Here is a 25,747-nt window from a genome sequence, read left to right on the forward strand (position 1 = left end):
TAGTCAGGACAGTACTAGTGGTCAGACACAAACCGGTCCTGATGTGTCCAATAATGATGTGCTTCCAACAGAATCCGATGTAAACCGAAGTAACGACGATGTTACTGACATGAACATTATTCCGGGCACAACAACTCGACCGCAGCGCGTCAGAAACCTCCCAGCTGCGTTGAACGATTATGTTACTTATTTCTCTGGTGAGCTATCCGATCCAATAACTCGCGAAGAAGCATTGAATAGTGAGTTCAAAGACTCGTGGAAGAATGCTATGGACCGGGAGTTTAAGTCTCAAATCGAAAATAAGACTTGGGAATTGGTCGAACCCCCAGCCTTGAGAAAACCTTTAAACTGTAAATGGGTTTTCAAATCAAAGGAAAATGACAAGGGTCAGGTGACTTGTCAAAGGATTCGACCAAAGGAGGGGATCATTGTCAAAGGATTCGACCAAAGGAGGGGAATAGATTATGATGAAACATTTTCACCTATTCTCCAACAAAGGCGCTTGACTGTGAAAAATTCAGAGACTGCATTAAGTTCCAGGGATTCCACAAATAAGGAGGGTGTTGAAATATGATTTGTGTGAATAGTACATTTTGGTATCACATGTGTTCTGTGTATAAATTAGTTGCCATGGATACCAGATGTGTTTTGTAAAAAGTTATGTTGTGGTTTTGTATCAAGTAAAACTTTGTACCTAAAGCACCTTTCTCTTTATCATTCTACATAATTTAAGTCCATTTACAACAAGGATTCATTTCAGAATACACCTATTTTATTTTACACATCTTTTATTTAATATGTAACAATTTGGTTTTTCTTTTCCGAGTTCGTTTGGCTCTCCTACCCGACCGATTTTCATGATTGAGGTCTGCATCAGCATATATTTATCTATAACCCCAGTCGGCTTATGCGTAAACAAAATTTGCTCCCCATGTATTTTTTATGGGTGATAAATTTAGTTTTTCTTTACGAGTACGTTTGGCTCTTTTACCCGGCCGATTTTCATGATTGAAGTCTCAAATTGAAGGTATGCACGCACAGATTTGCCATCAAGCATCGGCATTTATTATCTATAGTCTCACTCGGTTTATACATAAACAAAATTTACTCTCCATGTATTTCTCATGGCAGTTAAATGTAAACAGCCTACTCCCTTGGTCGTATACACTATCCGGAGTTTTGCATTGGCCAAAAAGTCTAGTTGTTTACACAAATAATTAATCGTCAAAAAAATAAAACATTTGTTGTCAATGCTGGTTGGGAAATAACGAAGAATTTGAAGGTAATGTAAAAGGATAAAAATGGGACGTTTCGGGATAGGGAAGGTATTTTTAACATCAGCTGATCGTTACTTTTGGTTTTACAATTAAAAAAAAATCAAATTAGAGTTTTGTCTGTACATTGCTCAAAATTCTATATTGTTTTGTTATTTTTACGTTTTATACATTAAAGAAGCCGAAAAAGTCTTATCTCAATTTCTGTCTGTTTGTCTGTCTGTCAAGGTCCAGAAAGCCTTCTCCTCAAAAACGAGAGCATCAGTCGTGATTCAATTCAAATAGTCTTTTTGGATTCACTGGATTGGCAAGAATGTCTTTAGCCATTAAAATATGGCCCCACTACTTTTGAATTAACATAACGGACGTTCAAAACCCGAATTTTGTGCGATTTTTGTCAAGTTTTCTCCTAATGTTTTCCTTATACAAAATTTATGAAATACTAATAATCTGTTTGGAGAATACGACATCTGAAATAACGAACAGCTGTTAAAGATGAACAGCTGGATAAAGATGATTTTTTATAGCTGTCACTGGATATGTTTACATTAAATGTTGTTTACAAATACTGCAACTGAAATAAAATCAAGAACTAACTTAAACTCATTTAATCATAGAACTAAACTGTGGGGGAAAGGTAGTTGAAGATAAGAAAAATAAAAGAAATATATCAAAGGACCAGCCTAAATTAGGCAAAGAAGTGAAGCAATTCAAAATCGATATTGTTGGGATTTGTCAGCTAAATATTTGACATAAATAATTATTTAAAAAAGTAACAAGACAAGTTTTCAATTTAATATACAATGTTGTTCAATTTCTGAAAATAAATTTGTCAAAAAAAACTTAATATTGATGAAACTCACCAAGAATGTCAATCATTATTTTTCAAGTTAATTGGTGGAACCGTCTTGATGGATTCATAGTTTCTTGAGGTGTTTAAGTTCAAGTTCATTCATGTCTTGATGATAAAATATCACTTTAAAAATGTCTTTCTTTCTTGTAGAGTTTAACAATGATGTTCACAATACGGATTGTATAATGTAGTTGAAATTAAAATGAGTAATATTTGCTTAAATCCCACGAGAAATTGTATGTGAGTTATAAAATAAAATTGAGAATAAAAATTATATATAGTGATTGTACTGAAGATAGAAATACAATGTTTTTTTTTATAATAATCAAAAATATGATGTAAATAAACATTAAATTAAATAACTTTCAGCTGTCAAGAAATTGGGATGGGAAAGAAAAATAGGAAATTGTATTTAGAACAAAGAGGAAATAAAATTATAATATATTGAAATCAATTTTGAATAAAAGTATGGAAAAGTGATGAACTAGTACGCAACAACGCCGGCCACCGTTGAACGTCTGGTTCAACCAAAGTTGGTGTCACTCATTGGCATTGGATAGACTTGGGACACTGGGCGAATGTATTCTCCATCAGTGGTCTTGACTTTTACCACACGGACAATGTTGTCTTTCCCAGGAAGTAATTCACTGATACGGCCGGTTGGCCAATGACATGGTAGAGTTGAGGTTTTCAGGAGAACTAGATCACCAATCTTGATGTTTGCAGTCGGTTTTGTCCACTTATGACGTTGCTGGAGATGATGCAAATATTCTAGGCTCCATCGTTTCCATAGATGTTGTGAAAATTGTTGGACTTGTTGCCAACGCGAAAGTCGATTGGGTGACACATCGAGTAGACATGGTTCAGGGATGGAAACTAGTGGTGCACCTGTCAAGAAATGTCCTGGGGTAAGTACATCTAGTTCTTGAGGATCAGTTGAGAGAGGTGTAAGAGGTCTCGAATTGAGAATCGCCTCAATCTGCGTTAGTAATGTCATCATTTCAGGAAGTGTGAGGATGGTTTTATCAATAACTCTAACTGGGTGTCGTTTAACGCTTTGAACTGTTCTTTCCCATAGGCCACCGAAATTTGGGGCACAAGGAGGATTGAAATGAAACCTGATGTCTGACGGAGCAAAGTGGCTTTGTAATTTATCACGTGCATCTGAAGAAGCAATGGTGTGCTGTGTGATACGGTTTAATTCATTAACAGCACCCTTGAAATTGGTGCCACAGTCACAGTAGATGTGAGAACAAATTCCTCGACGACTAATAAATATAGTGAGCACTGCGATGAATGCTTCTGTTGTCAAGTCAGTTACAAGCTCTAGATGCACTGCTTTAGTAGTCATACAACAGATGAACAAACAAACATAGGTTTTGGTAATTTTAAGAAATCTCATGTTGGCTAATTTGGTATCAAATGGTCCCATAAAATCAGTTCCAGTATGCAAGAATGGTTTAGATGGTGTGACTCTGGGTTTTGGTAAAGACGCCATTAATGGAATGGTGTTTGTTGGTTTGTGTCGGAAACATGTGACACAGTTGTGGATCCGTTTTCGAAAGATGTTTCGTGCGTTTAAGATCCATACACAACGAGATAAGATGGATTGGATGAATAAAGGACCGGCATGCAAGTAGGTAATGTGCCAGTAGTCTATGTAAATATTTGTGATGTGGTGAGATTTAGGTAATAATATCGGATGTTTTGACTGGTATGGAAGTTCAGAATTCTGAAGACGCCCTCCGACACGAATAATGTCATTGTCATCAATGAACGGATGGAGTGGTTTCAGTTTGTTAGGACAGTGGTTAGCTTGAAGTTCCTGTTTTTCAGTGGCGAAGACTTCTGATTGGACTCTGTGAAAGATCTTTAATGTAGATGTGCGCAATTCGTCAGTTGTGATGAAACCTATGACACGATTCTGTTTATTCAAACAGTTGTGTTTGAATCGTAAAACAATTGCAATTATACGTACGAGTTTTGTCCATGAAGAATAAAATTTCAGTGGTTGCCATTCAGTGATACCTGTGGTTACAAACACAGGCAACGGTGTTGGTTTTAATTCGGACGAAATTTCAGAATTAAAGTCAGTTTTTGGATGCTCTTGCTTTGGCCAATCTGTAGATGGACGTAAAAGCCATGATGGCCCTGACCACCACATATGATTGTCTACCAGCTGTTTGACTCGTAAACCACGAGAACCACAGTCAGCAGGATTGTCATTAGTGTTAACGTGATGCCACACTTCAGTGGAGTGCAATTCTTGAATTGCGGCAACTCGGTTGGCGACAAAGGTTTTAAGTTGGTAAGCTGGGGTTCTGATCCAGGTTAACACAATTGTGGAATCAGACCACAAGAAGATGTTGTTTGTATTAAACATGTTGGGAAACAATGATGTGCAATGTGATGTCAACTTTGACAGCAAATGAGCTGCACATAACTCTAAACGAGGTATTGTCGTGGAACGTAATGGAGCGACACGACCTTTTGCCATAACGAAGTTTATGGTGACTGAATCATCAAGATGGACACATCTGAAATAAATTAAACAAGCAAATCCTGTTTCTGAGGCGTCTGCAAAACCATGAAGCTCAATGCTTTTTAAAGAATGCAGATTTAAAGAACGTGGTATGGTGATGTCTGATAAATATTGAGTATCATCGGAGAATCGTTTCCACTGATCGATAATAGAACCAGGTAAAATGCTATCCCAACTGATTCCAAGAGTCCAGATTTGTTGCATAATACGCTTAGCTATCATGATGCATGGAGTTAAGAATCCACACGGGTCATAGATTTTAGCGATTGCGCTAAGAACATGTCGTTTTGTAAGATTTGCGTTAGAATCTAGATTAGTGGTAACGTAAGTGAAAACGTCCAACGTAGGTGACCATTGGAGACCTAATACAGTAAATTGAGGACAGGAGGATTCAGACACAAATTTTGGAGTTTCGCGATGTGACTCAGCAAGCTGTGATCTTGAAGCAACTGTTCTGAGTTTGACATCCACTTGCGAAGTTCGAATTGACCATATTGCAATAACTGAGTAAGTTGAGTCTTAAGTTGTATGGCCTCTTCCAAAGTGTCTGAGCCAGTAATAATATCATCCATATATGTATGGTGTTTTATTGCATAGGCTGCTTGAGGGTACTTGTGACCTTCATCAGTAGCTAGCTGGTGCAAGGTTCTAATAGCTAGATATGGAGAACAATTCATACCATATGTAACAGTGTTAAGTTGATATGTTTGCATAGGCTTATTTGGTGAATCGCGCCATAGAATCAACTGATAGTTACGATCCGAAGGATGAATCACAATTTGGCGATTAATTTGTTTGATGTCTGAGCACATGACAATACGATGTCTTCTGAACTGAGTCAGAATGTCAGCTATGTTAGGTTGTAATGCTTGACCAGTCAGTAACAAGTCATTGAGTGAATGGCCAGAATCAGTTTTGCAACTTGCATCGAAAACTGTGCGAAGCTTAGTTGTTGAACTAGATTCTTTTAACACCCCGTGGTGAGGTAAGTAATAATGTTGCGGAGTTAATGACGATACATCTATGAGAGACATATGATCAAGAGATAAGTATTCATGCATAAAATCTTTATACAGCATAGAAAAACGTTCGTTACGTGAAAACTTACGTTCCATTGCAATTAAACGTTGCTTAGCTGCATCAATGGATGAACCTAACATTTTGGATGAGCCTTTAAACGGTAATCGTACAATGTATCTGAGTGAAAATTTAAAAACGTACGTTTTCATGTCCCTGGCCTTTTACTTCGTAGATACTGGATTTGTAGTTTATTATTATGTGTTTTAATATTTTTTGGGACGGGGGCAACATGTTACACACATTTATTTAGTTTTAAATAGGTTCTGGGTATTTTTTTCGTATTTTTAAAGTCTCGAAATTCACGACCATGACGTGTCCCTAGGGTACATTTTCCAACTTTCACGCTGTTTTTAGACTAATTATTCATACCGAAATATATAAAGCCATATTTTTATGTCATCAATGGTTATTAAACTTACAAAAAAGGAGCATATTATAATTTTATTGTCATTGCAGACTGACTACCATGACAAAATAAGTCTGTCCCTCGATTTGGCGTCACGACCATTTGGGGAAAATTTTCAACTTTGGAGCACGGCAGTGGCAAGCCTGGCGTCGATGGAGTCAATTGGTTTTAGAGACTAGTTCGGGGTGTACGTCAGGATTGTAGTGCCGGTCGTTTCGAGTTGAAACGAGGAATTACAAGATTAATAAAGGAAAGATTGTGTTTTTTGTAATTTTGGTGTGTCCATGACCGTACGTAGTCATTCGATGAAGTAGACATGGTGTTAATTTTTGTTTATAAGATATTTCAATTGCTAGATCAACCTAGAAGTCCACTTTGTATCCTCGAACATGAGGTGCAGGGCTACCACCAGAACAGAGCCAAATAACACGTAATTTCACGACCAAAGTTTCACGACCATCGCGGTTTTTTTCACGACCAATCCAGCCTTATGGATTATAGTGTGTTTGGTCGTGACAATAACTTTAATATAATTGTAAATTGAACAGTTTAGTTCAATTGAAACACATAGTTATATTATAACTAACAGTATAATTGAAGGATTGTTTGGAAAGATTTAGATTATTCCAGACAATTCACGACCGTACCACTTGTCCCTGACCATCACGTTTATGATTTCTATCATAAAAATTTCCAAAATTAAAATATCGTCATATTTCAATGTTTTATACACAAAAGAAGCACACCTCTATACAAACATAACGATTTTTCGGGTCTCAGGTAAGTTTTTTCGGAGTTATACAAACTTAAAAGGATTTTATTGACTTTTTTCTATTTTTTTGAGTTTTTTAAATTTTTTTCTAGAAAGACCAAATATACCAAAAGCTCAGTGACCTTTTTATTGTATAATGGTCATAAAAGTAAATTAGTTTATAGCAAAACATAGTTATAAAAATAATATTAACTATTTTTAATATTCATTTAAACGTCCGATATGGTCGTGACAGGATTTTGTGTTTTTCTACTAAAGATGCTCTTTAAAAAGAAAACTACCAAAGATATTGCGTTACCATGGACATTTTATGAAACTTAAAATGTTAATGAAATAAAAATAATAATAAAAGTTTTGAAAAAAGGGGAAAAAAATTTGCAAAGTGCTTTTCCTGAAAACGTACGTTTTTAAATTTTCACTCATCTACCGAGTTCGTCTCTGGTATGAGTGTCTGCGAATAACATTTCACAATGAATATCTTCTTGAGATTGTTGTTTGTGGTTTGAGATTTCTTCTAAGAGCCAAAATCTTTGAATGGAATCGTGTATGTCATTTAAACTTGTAGTATGAAAACAAATATTTAAAGTACTCGATTGAGATGTGCATGATTGCAATGTATCAGGTGTACATGGTACATGTGGTACATGTGGTACATGTGGTACCAATAATTATGTTACCACATGGAGTATTAATTATTGATGGCAATGTGCTGCCGAGTGATGTAACAGGACCTGTGAATAAATGAGGTACCAAAGATGCTCCTAAAATGACATCAATGCGGTTAGGAAGATGAAAATTAGGATCTGCTAATTGTTCATGTTTCAAGCGTGAAACAACCTCTGGAGCTATGGACAGCGAGGAATGTTCAGTGTAAGCTTATCAAGTATAACAAATGAACGGTTCGGCTGTAGTGTAATTCCCGATAAAGTTTCAATGTTTGCTGCAATTTGCCCCTTTGTTTTCGTACTTTGTTGACTGATGCCTACAATTTGAGTAAAACATCTGCTTCGAGAAGTATTCAGTAAATGAACAGCACGTTCAGAAATAAGAGACGCCATGCTTCCTGTATCAATAAGCGCATGAAATGTTTGAACCTGTCACTGGAACTACGTTTGTTAATTAATAAAGTTCCCAATAAGACCATTGCTGCTTGTGAAACAGTGGTTCGAGGATTACGGACATGCAAGGTGATTGGATTTTGTGCATCTGTATTAAGATTAGATGGACGAAACTGCTCATTACGTTTGTGTGAATTGGATTGTCCAGCTTTATTTGTGAATGTCAGTTCTTCAGTTGGAAAGTGCAATAAGGTGTTGTGACGTTTACTACAATGTTTACAAACTGTCTGAGACTGACATGTTTTAGAACTGTGATTTCCTAAGCAAGAAATACAATGGTGATGTGATTTTACTGCCTGGAATCTGTCTTGTGGTGATAGTTTTAAGAATTTGGCACAGTTGTAAGTTTTATGATCAGTTCCATCACATCCAGCACACAGCAACGTTACTTGTTGAGTTTTAGGTTTTGAGTTGAATATTGGACTTGTTATAAATTTACGATTGTTAACCTGTTTTTCCGGAACATGAGAGATACGTGATTCTTTAAAACACGATGTGGTAGCAACTGCATCCTCATGCGGATCACATTCAGACGTTAGAAATTCAAGTATTTCTTCTGCAGAGGGCAATGTGTGAGCTGTAGCCTGTCTGTTGTCACGGAATGTCTCAAGACGTTTGCGTAAATCCACATCATGTTTCCGAAGTAGCAAAGCCATCAATAAATGGTTGGAATTGCTGATGTCACAATCGATTGCAGTTAACGCCTGAATATGTTCATTGTAGCTGTTAACAAACGTGCGAATTCCAGAAACATTGTGACTAGAAATGTCTGGTAAGTCAAGAATAATATTGAGATGAAGTAGGCGTAAGCGTCTGTCATTTTGGTAACGTTTAGAAACCATTTCGTAGGCAATTTCATAGTTAGCCTCAGTAAGTGAAAGGTTTTTAATTAGGTTCAATGGTTCTGATGACAAAACACTTAATCTCTCTCTGATAGATGAGAGAATCTAGCCTTTGTCAAGTTGGTGAGACGTATGTAAGTTTTCAGACTTGAAATCTGTTGATCTGTTGCCGGGCATATTGCAATGGGCGTGTTACGTACAGTCAGACACGTAGGGACAGAAGGAATGAGAAGTAAGATGGATGTTTAGATAATAGACTATAAGGCCACAGGGCTGATAAAAAAATAATCCGGCTTGAAGGACCATGATTTTGTGGGGGAAAGGTAGTTGAAGATAAGAAAAATAAAAGAAATATATCAAAGGACCAGCCTAAATTAGGCAAAGAAGTGAAGCAATTCAAAATCAATATTGTTGGGATTTGTCAGCTAAATATTTGACATAAATAATTATTTAAAAAAGTAACAAGACAAGTTTTCAATTTAATATACAATGTTGTTCAATTTCTGAAAATAAATTTGTCAAAAAAAACTTAATATTGATGAAACTCACCAAGAATGTCAATCATTATTTTTCAAGTTAATTGGTGGAACCGTCTTGATGGATTCATAGTTTCTTGAGGTGTTTAAGTTCAAGTTCATTCATGTCTTGATGATTAAAATATCACTTTAAAAATGTCTTTCTTTCTTGTAGAATTTAACAATGATGTTCACAATACGGATTGTATAATGTAGTTGAAATTAAAATGAGTAATATTTGCTTAAATCCCATGAGAAATTGTATGTGAGTTATAAAATAAAATTGAGAATAAAAATGATATATCGTGATTGTACTGAAGATAGAAATATACAATGTTTTTTTTATAATAATCAAAAATATGATGTAAATAAACATTAAATTAAATAACTTTCAGCTGTCAAGAAATTGGGATGGGAAAGAAAAATAGGAAATTGAATTTAGAACAAAGAGGAAATAAAATTATATATATTGAAATCAATTTTGAATAAAAGTATGGAAAAGTGATGAACTAGTACGCAACAACGATAACATTATTTGTTTACAATTTGATAATAAACATAAAACCAAATTATCAGCTGATTCCAATATATTACACTTTTTCCTCCTCATCGTCTACTGCACTTTCTCTTCTTCGCAGTTGATCCGAATGTTTTCTTTTTATCACTCCACCACACATGACTTCATAAGAGTATAAGCCATTGCGTTTGACTATTGTTCCTGCTATCCAACCAGGGTTATTCTCTTTTTTCATCCATACTTCTTCCCCTTCACTGAATGCTCTTAAGGTTTTCTTTTGAGTTGGGTTTTGTTGTTCCTTCCAAATTTTCAGATCTAATTGTTGTCTAAGGTTTGGTTTCATTTTGTCCAACATAGTTGGCATTCTTCGACCAAGAAACAACTCTGCAGGGGCTCGTCCTGTTGTTTTTTGTGGGAACATTTCTGTAACTGAACAACACATTTCAGGATTTGAATGAAGAATCATTAATTTCTTGTTTTGTTGTTCTGTAACGCCTTTTCAAAGTCCCTATTAGACGTTCAACTAAGCCATTACTTCTAGGATGATAAGGAGTAGTTCTTATATGTCGAATTGAATGTCTCTCGAAAAATGCTTCCATTTCAGTAGAGACAAACTGTGGCCCGTTGTCAGTTACTACTTGTGATGGTATCCCATACCTGCTCATCCATGATCTTAATCTTTGAATTATGGCAGTTGAAGTCGTTGTTCTTAAACATGCATCTTCTGCCCACTTAGATAGTGTGTCAATCCCTACTAACCACATTACTCCATCAACTGGTCCAGCTAAATCCAAATGAACTCTTTCCCACACTTTTTCAGGAATGTTCCATGGATAGACCGGGACTTCTTCAATGTTTCCTCTGTTTTCTTGACATGCTTCACAAGTCTTTACATGCATTTCAACGTCTTTGTCAATGTCAGGCCACCATACATAGTATCTGGTAATTGATCTCATAGCTGAAATTCCAGGATGGCCACAGTGCAAAATTCTCAAGATTTTTTTTCTCATATTTGTTGGCTCAACAACTCTACCAAACCACATCAAAACACCATCTTCAACTGATAATTCTTCTCTCCTTTGTTTAAATGTTTTAATGTTATCTGGTACCTTCTCTGGCCATGCATTTAGCACATAACTTTGTACTAATTTTATCTCCTTGTCCAAACTGCTGTTATGTTTGAGTTCCTTATAGGACACTAATGTCTCAACTTTATCCATGTTTAAAAACTTTATGTCTCTTACATCGGTAGCTTCTTCTCTGATTCTGATGGGAAGACGGGATAGTGCATCAGCACAAACGTTTTCATCTCCTTTCCTGTACTTGATTTGAAAATTGTACTGATTCAGTTCTAGGGCCCATCTCACCAACCTATTGTTCATTACCTTTGGAAGATTCCGGTTTTCTCCAAATATTCTTTGAAGGGGTTTATGATCGGTGACAAGTGTGAAGCTTCGTCCATATACATATTGGTTAAACTTTCTTACAGCAAATAAAATTGCAAGTGCTTCTCGATCAATATTCGAGTATCTTTTCTCAGCATCTGAAAGAGTTCTGCTAGCATACGCGATTGGTTTTTCCAGACCATCTTCACACTTGTGCTTTAGGACACTCCCAAGACCATCTTCTGACGCATCACACACCAACACTAGAGGTTTGGATTCATCATATGGAACAACTGTGTCTTCTTCCGAAAGAATCATTTTGACCTTTGTAAATACTTCATCTTCTTTCTCTGTCCAGATCCATTTCGATCTGTTGCTAGTAAGTCGATGTAACCTTGAGCACAGCGCATGCAACCTAGGGATAAACCTTTCATAATAGTTTATGGATCCTAAAAAAAGACCTAAGCTGTTTGACATTTGTAGGTTTAGGTGCCTTTTGTATTGCTTCAATCTTCTCTTTTGTTGGATGGATACCCTGTTCATCGATAATGTGACCAAGATAGGTGACTGAATTCTGCATGAATCTACATTTTTCTTTCTTCGCTTTTATCCCTGCGTCACTCATTCGCTTTAATACTTAAAGTCATGAGGTGTTCTTCTTTGTTTCGGCCCGTAATGATTACATCATCTAGAAGTACCCCCACTTGTGGTATGCCTTCAAGGAGCTTCTCCATGTATTCCTGAAAGATACCTGGGCTGGAGGTTATACCGGTAGTCTCTTGTATCTATAGTATCCAACGTGCGTGGATATTACCAGATATTTTCTGTCTTCCTCCGATACTTCCATTTGAAGATATGCATCTCTCAAGTCGACAACTGAATACTGCTTCCCTCGAGATACTTTATTCGTCAGTTCCTCAAAAGTTGGCAAAAGTGTTGTATGGGTAACGATGTTTGGGTTTAAGGTTACCCAAAAATCTCCACATATTCTAATTGTGCCATTTTCCTTCTCAACATTTACTGTTGGTGTTGCCCATTCGATAGGAGTTTTGGAAGGGTCTACCTTTTCTATAACACCGTCACTTACCAGTCTGTTTAGTTCTTGCTCAACTTTACTTTTTAGTGGAAAAGGCACTCTGCGAGCAGGAAAACACCTAGGCTCTGAGTCACTCTTAACATGTATCTTCGCCTGATAGCCTTTAATTGTTCCCAATTCTTTCTTAAATACATCACTAAACTCTGAAATAACTTGGTTAATTTCCTCTTCGGTTACTGTAGAAGCATTTTCATCTTTATTGGTGTTATCCAACTTACGAATCGTAACACTAGGTGGTAATTTCATGTTGAAGGCAAGCATCCATGGTAATCCAAACAAAGGTGATTCGTTTCCATTTACCACAGCAGCCTTAAGTTTCCTAATCTGTCCAACAACTTTAACATAAACTTCACACTCTCCTAAAACATCCAGGGTATTGTTTCCATAAGCGACAAATTTTTTTTACATGCCCTCAAATTTGGTGATCCAATTTGTTTCCAGTGTCGCCGGATTTCTACCCCCGGATATTTACCCCCATGAAAAAACGCCTACGTCATTTTGACGTCACGAGGGGCGTTATGAACTACACACAAATTTACTAGGTAGTTTGGGTGAAAAAGGGCTGTTGCAGCCTATTTCATTAGGAAGATAGATAATGTTAAACAAGACAATGACATATCACATGCGTAATAGCCTACTAGATATTAGACGGCAATTACTAACCGAAGAGCCGTTGATTTACATAAAACACTCAATAAAATCAATTACAACAATGAATATTGGCTTATACGTGACAGAGCTGACCACAGGGGGTAGATGTCCGGGGGTAGATGTCTGGGGGTAGATGTCTGGGGGTAGATGTCCGGGGGTAGATGTCCGGGGGTAGATGTCCGGGGGTAGAGTTCCAGTCGCAGGCAGTTTCTCGACCGTGTATAGGCCCCGCCCCTCGTGACGTCAAAATGACGTAGGCGTTTTGTCATGGGGGTAAATATCCGGGGGTAGAAATCCGCTACCCTTGTTTCCACAGGGGTGCATCAATCATCGATGCTTTAGCACCTGAATCAAATTCCATGGTTGTTGGTACTTCATTTGGTAACATTAATTTGTGCTCTTGGGATCTTCCTATTAGGTTTAAGTTCAGAAATTCCTAACTGTACCTCTTCTTCCTCAGATTTTATGTCTGTGTCATTGATTTGGTTCAAATAGACCTTTTTTGAACGACAATGTCGCGGAAAATGACCCATCTTTCCACAGAAGTGACATTGTTTTGTCTTTTTGGTTCCACATTGTCGTGAGAAATTACCTTGCTTTCCACATGAAAAACACTTAGACTTTTGAGCTGGACAAAATTCTCCACTGTGTACTAGTCCACACTGATTACAATCTTCTGTAGAATGGCTGTATGTTTCTTTTGCCAAAGATCTATTTTTCTTATCATAGTTATGTACCTTGTTAATTACAGGCATAGCTTCTTCTAAAATATTCATTTCCCGCTTAGCTCTATCCATCGCTTCAGCTAAATCTACCAACTCATTTAAAGTTAAACGTGAACCATCTTTATTTATGCCTTCTGGCCACCTTTGCCTGATTTCAACTTCAAACTGTGGAAAGTTAACGCCACCAGCAAATCTATCCCTTACTCTTTCCTCAAAATACCTGTCGTATTTACAGTAGGAGCCTAACTCTTTTAAACGTAAGACAAAATTTGAAAAACTCTCATCATTTCCTCTCACACATTTTTCAAAGTCTAGTCTCGCTGCAAAGATTGTTTTACTACGTTTATAAACACACCGAAATGTATCAAGCAGTTCAGTCATTGGTATGTCATAAATTTTCCTAGGTAAAACGAAGTTAGATACCTTTTTGAGGGGTACAGGTCCAACATATGCTAGAAGAAGATCCCTTCTGGCCTCCTCAGTTTCATCACTGTCATCACCCAATCCCTTTACCTTGCACATCAATTGGAAGTGAGCTTCATAATCCTCCCAGTTCAATTTTTCATCATAGGGTTCTATTGAAAACTTTTCCATTCTCTTTCGCACCTCTTCTTTATTTTTCCAACCAATATCTTCACATCTTTGGGTTCGTTTTTTACTCATCGTCGCCAGTGAAATAAAATCAAGAACTAACTTAAACTCATTTAATCATAGAACAAAACATAACATTATTTGTTTACATTTTCATAATAAACATAAAACCAAATTATCAGCTGATTCCAATATATTACAGCAACCATTTCCAATAACGTTTTGTAAGAAAATCCAAAACCAAGTGAGATTAAAAACGTTGTGCTTCACATAACGGATTAAATAAATCGTAAGTAGTACATTAATGTGTAACTGTAAATTAAATTAAATATCTAGGCATTAGAGCCGTTAACTGGAAATTCCAGGTGTTTGTGTGTGAGTGTATCAAATTCAACTTGAGTTTGATAACCGAGAAAAAGACCCTGAAACAGTGCTGTATTAATGGTTAATGATTAACCGAAGAGCCGTTGATTTGCATGCACCAAATAATTAATAAAATCAACTACAACAATGAATCTTGGCCGATACGTAGCGTAACCGACCATGGGGGGTAGATTTCCGGGGGTAGATGTCCGGGGGTGGATTTCCAGGGGTGGATTTCTGGGGGTAGGTGTTCAGGGGTAAATGTCCGGGGGTAGATGTCCGGGGTAGACTTCTGGGGGTATATTTCTGGGGGTAGATGTCAGGGGGTAGATTTCTGGGGGCAGATTTCTGGGGGTAGATTTCCGTGGTATGGCAAATCACTTTATAAGCAAACAATTACATGTTGATTAAATAATATATTGGGAGTGCATTTCCAGTACCGGACTGTTTCTCAACCATATATAGGCCCCCGCCCCTCGTGACATAGGAGTTTTTCATGGGGGTAAATATACGGGGGTAGAAATCCGCCGTGTAGTCCTATTCCGCCCGAGTTTCATTTCGCCCTTAACCTAATTAGTCTCAATTCGCCCACGGTCCCAGATTAACCCTTATAATCCTCAGCTCTACCTGCGTCAGGAGTTTCATTCCATCCACGAAGGCGAAGCCCCGCCTCCTAGGACCTCACCCTCCCTCAAACATGGAAAGGCCCTCCCTAAGCATAGCATTAATGTAAGTTGAAACACAAAGATCTCAGCTTTAAAATATAAAGTGGTATGTCTCCTTATTGATGAAGCCGTGTTATAAAGATATGTTAAATCTTTATAATCTGGAACATTCTTTTGGGTTGAAAAGCTTCAACAGTAGGCCTAATCTATATTTAAAAATTTTTACGACATGACAGATTAATAAAATTTACAGCCCATGGCTGTTAGTTACTGTATGATTGTCTCCCCATCTGAAATGTGTTAATAACCAAGATAAATTATTTGGATTATAGCTTTTAACGGCAATCAGAAACATACAATAACACTGCAATCGATTCAACGATGTATTCAACAATCGAGTTGTTACGGTCAAGTTTATTTTTATGATTCAGGAGACTCATATAATATACGCCGTTCAAAAAGAGAAAATGAAAATTGTTATCCAAATCTTACCGCTACAAGAGTTATCCAACCTATTTTGACAAATGAATCCATACTCTCAAAACTTCGGGACAAGTATTAAGAGAAACTCAACCGAACAACGTGAGAATGATCTGATGTGGGGCATACTGTGACTGACAGAGACAGACAACACATTAAAATGTGTTAATAAACTTTCAATGGTATTGCTGCTTGCTGCTTTATCCTATTAAAAGCGAATTATGACTACTGTGTGTTAACCCAGAGTTTGTCAACATGGACCACATGAAATGGTTGACATCACCCCACACTTTACAGGATTCCCTACGGAGAAAATTCGTTGGTTTAGGGGATGTATTAAATCAAAGAAATAAATAAAGAAATTACCCAACTTAAAATACTTTACACAGGTTATACCAGTAAAGCAACGGTTTTTCTTCAATTCTCAATGATGGAAAAACTTTGTTGCAACATGTTAACTCGAATTGAAGCAGGGTGTTTAGCATTCATTAGAAGTTATCAGTTAAAACTTAGAGCAGAAATATGTAGGTGATCCTTGACGACGTAAATATTTAAAATTAGTTTCTAACAAGTTTTCAAACAACTCTAAGATGTAACTAGTATTACTCAAATTTAAGCATAACGTTTTCCTCGACGTTATGTTTCATACTATGTGAAAATACCTCAGCTGTAGGCCTATTTATTTGTTTGTTATTCTTTCAATTTATTACTTCAGGTGTGATTATTTGTTATTTTTTCCATAGACAATAGTTATTTGTGCAACTAGTGAGAAAAGTGAGCAATTAGACTCACTCGAGAGAAATCCTTACTCACGAGCCGTAGGCGAGTGAGGAATGGTTTCTCGAGTGAGGCAATTGTACTTTGAACTCGAGTTGCACATTATACTTTTCCTACAGTTACCATAAAACAAATAAATTGGTGAAGAAACATAACCTATTTTTACACAGAAGTGAACTTTTAATATAATGTTAGCATATGTAATCTTTGATAATATTAATGTGAAGTGACAAATACAACAGTACAACAGCTGACCAGCTGATTTACAGCCAGTGCTGCCAACGTATTTCGCGCGCATACGACGTTGCCTGCATGTTACGCGCTCACTATTTCGTGCATTCACGTTGCAAATCTGGAGTGAGACAAAGTAATTAGAGTGAGACAATGAACATTGTCTCACTGATGAGCGAATTGGCCACTTTGCTTTCTCAAATCAGTCAGAGAACATGTACATTGTTAGGTAACTGTAGGAAAATATTATATTTCGTACCTAGGGCCGAAAATTTCGTACCATTTCGGTCCGTGGTACGAACGCTATTTTTCACCACACTATACCCTATTACCACTATTTACCACAATAATAATACGCACTGATAGTCAACACAACTACAACTTTAAGGTTATGTGAAGAAATAATTTTAGGAATCAGCAAAAAAAATAATAAATAGTTGCTAGGCAGCGGTGACAATAAAACAATTCTATTGCAATGCATGGATACTGTATGCATTCAGGTTTTAAGAAAGTAAGCGGGCAGCTGATTTTGCGGCCCTAGGGATGTAAAAACCTGCTCGGTCCCCAAATGACGATGACAGCTGGCATGGCCAGCAAAACTTAACTTTCAGCCACCAAACAGCTAAAAACATCATAGTTTGGTGAAAAAGGTATTACTGTATTCTGTTTTGTTTATTTTAGCTTAACTTAACCAAGCAATAAGGACACATGCCACTTTATATTTTAATGCTGAGATCTTTGTGTACCAACTTTACATTATAGCCCAGCAGGGGCGTCGCCATGGGGGGGGGGTAGGGGGGGGGAGCCTCCCCCCCCCTAGAATCTGGGAAAGAGAAAAGTTGGGAATTTCCTTGCCACGAGTTGGGACAGTTGGGAAGTCAGATACAAGAAAAAAATATTTTTAAACAAATCAAAATTTAAATATATGCAAAAATCCATCAAAGATAAACATTTCTTTGACTCGGACAAATAAACTTTGATTTCATTTAACTTTGACTAAACAAGGCTAAACCATGGCTAAACACGCCTTATTTTAAGAAATCAATAATCAATTAGCGGTATAGCTTGTTGGAATTTCGTTTACGAGAAATTTTGTTCCTTATTGGACGTATGTTGGCTACCTTGATCCTGTCCTGTGTTGATGATTGTGAATGATTTCGTCTGCGAGACTGCGAGTTTGAATTTTGAAAGTGCAAGCAATGTAGCTCTTCTGTTCAATTATGTTGTTTGTTAGTGTTTACAAGAAATTCAAAAATATTTTTCACGTCAGTCAAATGAAACATATTTTATGCCTTTTTTTTGTGGTATTTGGAGCAGGCTAACTGACCGGAGTACTTGCTAATAAGCAGATTAAAATAACATTAAAGATAGGTTTTGTGTATCGGTATTTCCTTTAAAACTCTTATTTTTTAATAACCTAAATTGAATATTTATTATCTACACAAGTTATTTATCATTCCTAATTAAGGATTTACAAAAATTAATAGACTAATCACTCTGAAACAGATCTACGTGGACTTTTAAAACATAACCTAAAATTTGATGTTTGACTTTCACTCGTAAGTTTGATTTTTGTCTAAGTTCTAGTTTGATGAAAATGAAGGTTAACATTTTAATTGTATGTATAAGTTTATTATCAACCAAGTTAAACGTGTTTATTTCATTAGAGTCTTATTTTAGGTTTATTCTTTTCTAGACTAGAATAATATTATTCACAACACTTACACTAATATTTCATCATTACAAACTTGTTTAGGCCTACCCTATAAGTAATAATATATATACTAACTAATAACCCTATAATAACTATTTTTTTATAGTTGTAAGTTTTATGAAAGTTAAAATGTTGATCTTAATGCCTAAAAGTATTTTAATTTTAATTTTAATTTTTAGAAAAAATATTTTTTCTATACTTATTTGTACTCTGAGGCTTTTTTTATATCCCTAAAATTTTACACTGCTATGTCTGCTACCACAATGGTTTGTAAAGTTTTTTGGATTTGAAAGATTACTTGTTCAAGTTTTTTGAAGTCATAAAATTTCATTATGAATTGGTAGGAGTTTTAGAAATTGAGCAATTTTGTAATATGTAAAATTAGCTATGTTTTGTTAATGCAAGTTTATAAATACTGAATTGAATGTTACTGCAGTGTAGTATAATAATTTTTACATTTTTAAAAATAGTACAGAAATTGATTTAAAAAAAAAATAGTTGGGAAATCTATGTTAAGCAGTTGGGAAATTTGAGGCTTCTCCCCCCCCCCTGGAATTTAACCAAGCAACACCACTGTAATTAATGTATTAATACTATAAAGGAAATTTGCTTGGATTGTCTAGTTTGTCAAACAAATATTTTAAGTTTCAATAATTGTGTAGTCGGAGGTGAAAGGTGATGGGTATCATAGTTGGGGGAGGGTGGGTACCTAGGAGGCGGGTCTCCGCCTCCGTGGATGGAATGAGACTCCTTTCCTGACACAGGTAGAGCTGAGGATTATAAGGGTTAAACCTGGGACCGTGGGCAAATTCAGACTAATTATGCTACGGGCGAAATGAAACTCGGGCGGAATAGGACATAACCGAAATCCGCTACCCTGCTTACGTCCCCAGGATTAAAACCTTTTACACCCTTCACTAATTGTCGTGGCTTTTGTCCCCCAGCTTATAGCCAGCCATAAACATTCGTAGCTTTCGGGATGCAGCCGCCAGGCGAGCGGGTCGAGAGAGTGAGTTCAGTTCTGAGAATGCTCCAAATCCGCTGGGTATCATAGCCAAACAGAAATACTATAGTAATATGTTAGTCATCTTTATGTGCGTATATTCATTACATGAGTACACTAAATAGTCTAATAAAATAAATACAAAATTATATTACTAGAAACCTTGATTAAAACTGACCTTTAGTTCCAGGGTAAACAAGTTTACAACAGAGAAAGTTGTTTTAAGACATCAGCTCGTTAGTTGTTTAATTTTATTACCTTACCATACACCTATTGAGTGAAATCCTATTTTAACCAAACATTAAACAATTTGGTTGGGTTAATAAGGTCTTAAAAAGTTTTGTGAAAACTGTTATAAGTTAGTTATGTTAAATACTACTTAAAATAAAAAATATTTACTACAACAAATTTTAATATATATACCAATAACTTTATCTTACCTTTTGGATATTCTAAATATTTTATTGAATTGATATCCATAACATGTACTGTGGATATTAAAAAATAATTTATTTTATCAGCAGTTCCATAAATTGTTTGCAAATCCCTGGAAAACACTTGTGAGTTTTTATAACCATCACCGGTGTAAATATATATATATTGGTTGGAAGTGAAGTCGAAAGTGATGAACCGATGGTTTTGAGAAACCTGTAAAAAACAATACTTGTGACGATTATTTGTTTATAATATTTTGTGAGTATAAATAATGGGAAACTTAGGACCCTTTGCCTTTTCCTTGCATTTTAAAGTATCATGAAAATCGGACAAGTGGTTAATTCAGAATTTGTTGCATTAGCAACTAAGGTTTAATAATTCCAATAAATTACAGTTAAATTAATAGCAATTAAAATCAATAGAAACCATATAGATAATGATTCTTCAATAAAACTAGATTAATGTTTTGTATTTCATTCGGATAACTAGAAACAACCCTCTAACATTGTCTTTTATTGCTGACATTATTCCCGTGGCGGAGCACATGCGGTTAACTAGTTTGTCAAACTTCTGGACTAGCTAGAAGACTGAAATTTTGTAGACTCATTATTTAGATTATTATTAGTATAAGGAATGGTTATGCCCTGAAAGCCCTAAGTTCCAATGTTATTCTTACTAGCGAACCTGGTAATCAGAATAATTGTGCTCAATCCAGACACTGATCATTTTCGGAAATTTGCGTTTTGGGCGGAAATTTCCCGACGTTTCAGGATCCGTCCATGCCCCTATACGACATAATCCAATATTCTTTTCAATAAAAAAAAAAATGCTAAGCACTAAATAACACAAATTTTTGATAATGTTTCTTGGGACCTGTATTCTTCATACAGGAGAATGCAGGTTCCCTTAAATAGACGAAACTCGATCAAAATAATTGTTCCTTTGACATTGATTTCCTCAACACACTAAATAATATAAAAGCTGATGTAAAAAGACATATCCTAACAAAACATTATAAATTGTATACTGTCAGTGTCAAATTACAATCTTAATATATAAAACAAAATCGTGTTAGTTGTTTTAACTACCGTAACTTATAACTCCAAGAACGGCTGGACCGATTTGAATGACTTTGGTTTCGTTGGATTATTCTCTGTTTTGATTAACATAGGCATATCTAGTTTTGTATTTAGGGCTAAGCCCCACTAACCTGTGAAGTTTCTATGTTAAGCTTATGGAGCTATTGGATGAATGTAAATAATAAAATTAGCCTATATTAATTGAAAAAAATGTTAAAAAATGTGACTTTCAGTTTAATTTTTCTACGTAATTAGATTTTTGATGGCAGTTCTAACTGCAGTAAACTGGTTTTTAGGCCAAAAATAAACTATTTACAGCATTTGAAGAAAATCATCGGAGCCATTTTCGAGATCTTGGTGCAAGCAAGCAAGCATACATACATACAAGCAAACATTGCTCATATTAGAGTATAGGATATAATAGCTTATTTGTAACAAAATGTTAAAGGATTAAAACGTCATGTTTGGATTACGATTTTAAATAGATAAATGTTTTTGAAAAGAACAAATCTATGTGTTAACATTGGGGTATTTATTATTTGCTTTTCCATTCAATTTACAAACTAAATTTCAATTACCATTTTTCGTCCAGGTAGCTACAGCTTATATATTTTGGTCCTATTATTTACTTAGGACATTAAAAGTACTTGTAGGAGTCTACACTTTGCACGGTATTGTAAAATCTAAAGCCTCTATAGAACTATTCCCGCTTCGATATTGTCCTATATGTATCTGCCCCGTGGGCTTTTAAAAATTTGAGGTGAGAGATTTAAAAGTAAAATACTGATTGATGGTATCCATGGCAACAAAGAACATACCTACCAGTTTAAAAATGTAAACATGCAGAACTAAACTAACTTTCAAATGAATTTTGATTTCGCAATTCCACACAGCTGGTTCAAACATATTAAATACTGCACGGATATTAGAACAGAGAGGGTAAGGATTATAAATTTAAAATAATGGTGTCATTAGCCCAGATGTAAACATTATTTAACATTACTTAAATGGAGCTGTCAAACCATATGTTAATGTAATTTCATTAGTATAGGATTCTTTCAGTTACTTCATTTGTATGGGAGTTCAAGAACTTTTAGTTATGACATGACTATTTAATTTTGCAAGATCTTTCACAAGGAGGATTCTTGGTCAAGACACTTATTTATATTATCCCTTTTACTAATTGTTCAAAGTACTGAACAGATTGTAAAATAAAATTAAGTAAAAAAAAAAAAAACTTCAATGTTTATGTTCTAATATTTGTAAAATGCTGTAATAATATTTTACAGGGAATAATTCGTTGTAGGCCTAAAAGATAACATTCATTGATATAGGAAACATTAAGATTCTATAATCATTGCCGTATCAACCTAGGCCCTTATCCTGAATTTGATGAGGTTTATTTTTTTTTTGTGTAAACAGTAATATAATCCCCCTGCCACAGCAAATCTATTAGTGATGTGACGAGTCGAGTATTTTCTTGACTCGAGTCAAACTCGACTCACGACTATGTCAACTCGAGTTGCAACTCGAGTCAGACTCAACTCGGTATCATCGTGAAACTTCGGCTTCCATCGGTCTAGTTTGGGTCGACTCGCAGCGCAGCCAATAGGGTTATAGTTTGGCGAGTCGGCTGAACTCGCATTCAGCCAATAGCGTTTACATTTCGCAAGTCAACCGAGTCAACTCGTTACGTCCCGAGTTCGTAAGGTTCGGCTTTCTCTGTATGAGTTCGGTTTCTTGACTCGCTTTGAGGCTGTGAGCCAATAGTGTTTAAGTTTTGCGAGTCAGACTCGTTACATTCCGAGTTCGTGTAGCTTCGGAAATCTACCTACGAGTTCGTACCAACTCGAGTTGTGAATGAGATGACTCGAGTTGACTTGACTCGGGTCTTGACTCGAGTCAACTCGACTCGCCAACTCAACTCGTCACATCACTAAAATCTATAGACTGAGCGAATTTCCATTTGCCTGATTATAATTTCACTAAAATATGTTAGAAAATTACCCTATTTTCTATATTTATTTATATTTTCCTATTTGTTTCTATTTTTCGGTTTGGAACTATTGTGATAGCTTTTAGTTTATAGTGCAAACCATTAAACACATTATTTTATTATACCTTAAAATCTATCATAGGTTTTGTATTGTAGGTAGCCTAAATAATTATTCACAGTATGAGTTAACAAAAACGTACTATTATTAAGTTAAGTAATACAGTTAAATTTTGTTTCTAAATTACATGGTAGGAGTGAAACCATTTGGCATTTTCAAAGAACCAACATTGCTCTTTTGCATACTGACCCTCCGAGGATACATAGAACTATTCCCACTTCGATATAGACCTAGGACTATGCCCCACTGGCTTTCAAAAAATGAGGTGAAAGTTTTAAAAGTTAATATTGATTGATGGTATTCATGGTAACTAGGGACGATATCGATTCCAATCCGTGGGGCTTGGGTTACAAACTTGTAACCAAGAAACTTGGCACCCGCTCTCCACCTTCCGTCATGGATGGGGCCACTATAGAGAGGATAGTCGAGTCCCTTTTCCCGGCTCACAAGTTGCGCCCACTGCGGGATTTTGGAAGGGTGGATGACGTACCACTTTTCAGTCTTGGAGAGGTGGAGACGGCCGTCCTATCCCTGAAGAACAATAAAGCTCCTGGACCCGATGGGGTACCCGGCGAAGTCCTCAAAAAGGTTTTGACTTTTCACCCCTTGATCCTTTTGCGCATGTACAACGCCTGCTTAGTCGAAGGAGTTTTCCCCTCGTGCTGGAAAACAGCTAGGCTTGTGCTTGTTGGGAAGGGGGAGGGAGACCCAGACCTACCATCCTCTTACAGACCTCTGTGTATGTTGGATACGGCTGGTAAAGTCCTCGAGAAGTTGATCCGTTCCCGACTGAATTCAGCCGTGGTCGCTGCGGGGGACCTGTCCCCTCGCCAGAATGGATTCAGGATGGGGCGATCTACGGTTGACGCTGTTGAAGAGGTGAAGCAAGCCGTGATGAGAGCTGAGGATTTTAACCACTACTCTCGAAGGGTTGTGCTGCTCGTAACTCTCGATGTGCGAAACGCATTTAATTCGGCGAGGTGGTGCGATATGCTGGATGCTCTGGAGAAAACACCTTTCACGTGCCGGCATACCTCATGCGTATCATAGAGGATTATCTCCGGTTCCGCCTCCTCATGTATGACACTACAGGTCTCTCGCTTGCTTTGAGCAAAACTGAGATCGTGATATTAAAAAAAACGGATTGACACCATCGTGCCATCGTGGGTTGAGGGTAGGGGCCGTCGAAGTCCAGACCGTTCGTTCTGCCAAGTACCATGGGATTATGGTGGACAGCAAGCTTAGCTGGCGGGATCAGATTTTCCGTACGGCGGACAAGGCCGCTAGGGTGGTCTCTTCTCTGAGCCGGCTGATGGCCAATGTCGGAGGCCCTCGGTCCAGCCGTAGAAGGCTGTTAATGTCTTCTGTCCAGTCCGTACTCTTGTACAGCATGAGCAGGCGTTTTGTCAGCACGTGAAGCAGTCATCCTATATGCATTTGCCACTTGTCGGGCCTCACGCTGAGCAGGCGCTTCCTGAGCACGCGAAGCAGCTGTCTTATCGGCATCTGCTGTTTGTCGGGCTTCACGCTGAGCAGGCGTTTCTTCAGCACGCGAAGCAGCTGTCCTATCTGCATCTGCTGTTTGTCAGGCCTCACGCTGAGCAGGCGTTCCGTTAGCCTGTGAAGCAGCCGTCCTATATGCATTTGCAGTTTGTCGGGCCTTACGCTGAGTAAGCGTTTCAGCAGCTCGCCGTGAAGCAATTGTTATTGTGCTCGTCAGCAAGCGTGCTTCTCGTTCTTCTATTGTTTCATTTCGTTGATACTCTGCAACTCTTCTGGCATTTTTAGATTTTTGAGATAAGTTACTTTTTCTCTTTGGCATTATTAGGCATATTTACGTGTTAAATGTTCCTTATATTCACCTATGCAAAACTGTACTAATAAATATATCAATTTAAGAGTTAGATATAGTAAAAACAGTAAACTTTAAATCAAAATACAATTTCAAAACAGAAACACAAACATTTGTCATAAAAACACTGCAGGATCATATCAACTAAGCTAACAGCTGTGATATAATAATGTCTAACAGCTGTGATTATTAAAGACAGTTGAAGAGGAAAAAATCAACAAAATATAAGTCAAATGTAGGCCTATGAATACAATAAAACCCTCTTTGGCTTAGGTTAAATGGGTTTGTAGCAAAACACATATAAATAAAAACACATCCTAGTTGTCTAAATGAAAACAAAGTTAATAGCAAGTGCAAGCTAATCTACTCGGTGGCCCATAAGTCAGTTGAGCTTGCAATTTTTTTTTAATTTTAGCAGTTGGTACCATACACAGCTGTAATACCCTGTGTAATACCCAGGGCTATGTAATACCACAGCTGTTGGGAGTTGTGTTTAGTAATTGTTGTTGTTTAGTTTGAGGTTATGTTTGATAGTTATTCATGATAGTGTGTTCATTGTTATTCGATAAACAATGAATAGAAAGTTAACAACAGAACAGCGTTTATTTGTTTTGCAAACATGGTGGAAACATGGCCATAGTTATAGTGATGTGTGCAATTTGTTTGT

At 36.6% G+C, this 25,747-nt stretch overlaps 1 protein-coding gene across 2 annotated transcripts in view; it reads right to left on the reverse strand.

Moving 5' to 3' along the window:
- Positions 1–25,747, reverse strand: part of LOC128990329 (tenascin-like) — a 201,177-nt gene that overhangs the window by 97,003 nt on the left and 78,427 nt on the right. For both annotated transcript variants that reach the window (XM_054412665.1, XM_054412664.1), the window contains exon 7: positions 20,041–20,248. In XM_054412665.1, coding sequence (XP_054268640.1) covers positions 20,041–20,248 — 208 coding nt within the window. The remainder of the gene's footprint in view (positions 1–20,040; positions 20,249–25,747) is intronic.

Source organism: Macrosteles quadrilineatus, unplaced genomic scaffold (genome assembly GCF_028750875.1).
Source record: "Macrosteles quadrilineatus isolate MER2022 unplaced genomic scaffold, UCM_ALF_1.0 Scaffold_3__2_contigs__length_128488019, whole genome shotgun sequence".
In the NCBI taxonomy this organism is placed as follows: Eukaryota; Metazoa; Arthropoda; class Insecta; order Hemiptera; family Cicadellidae; genus Macrosteles; species Macrosteles quadrilineatus.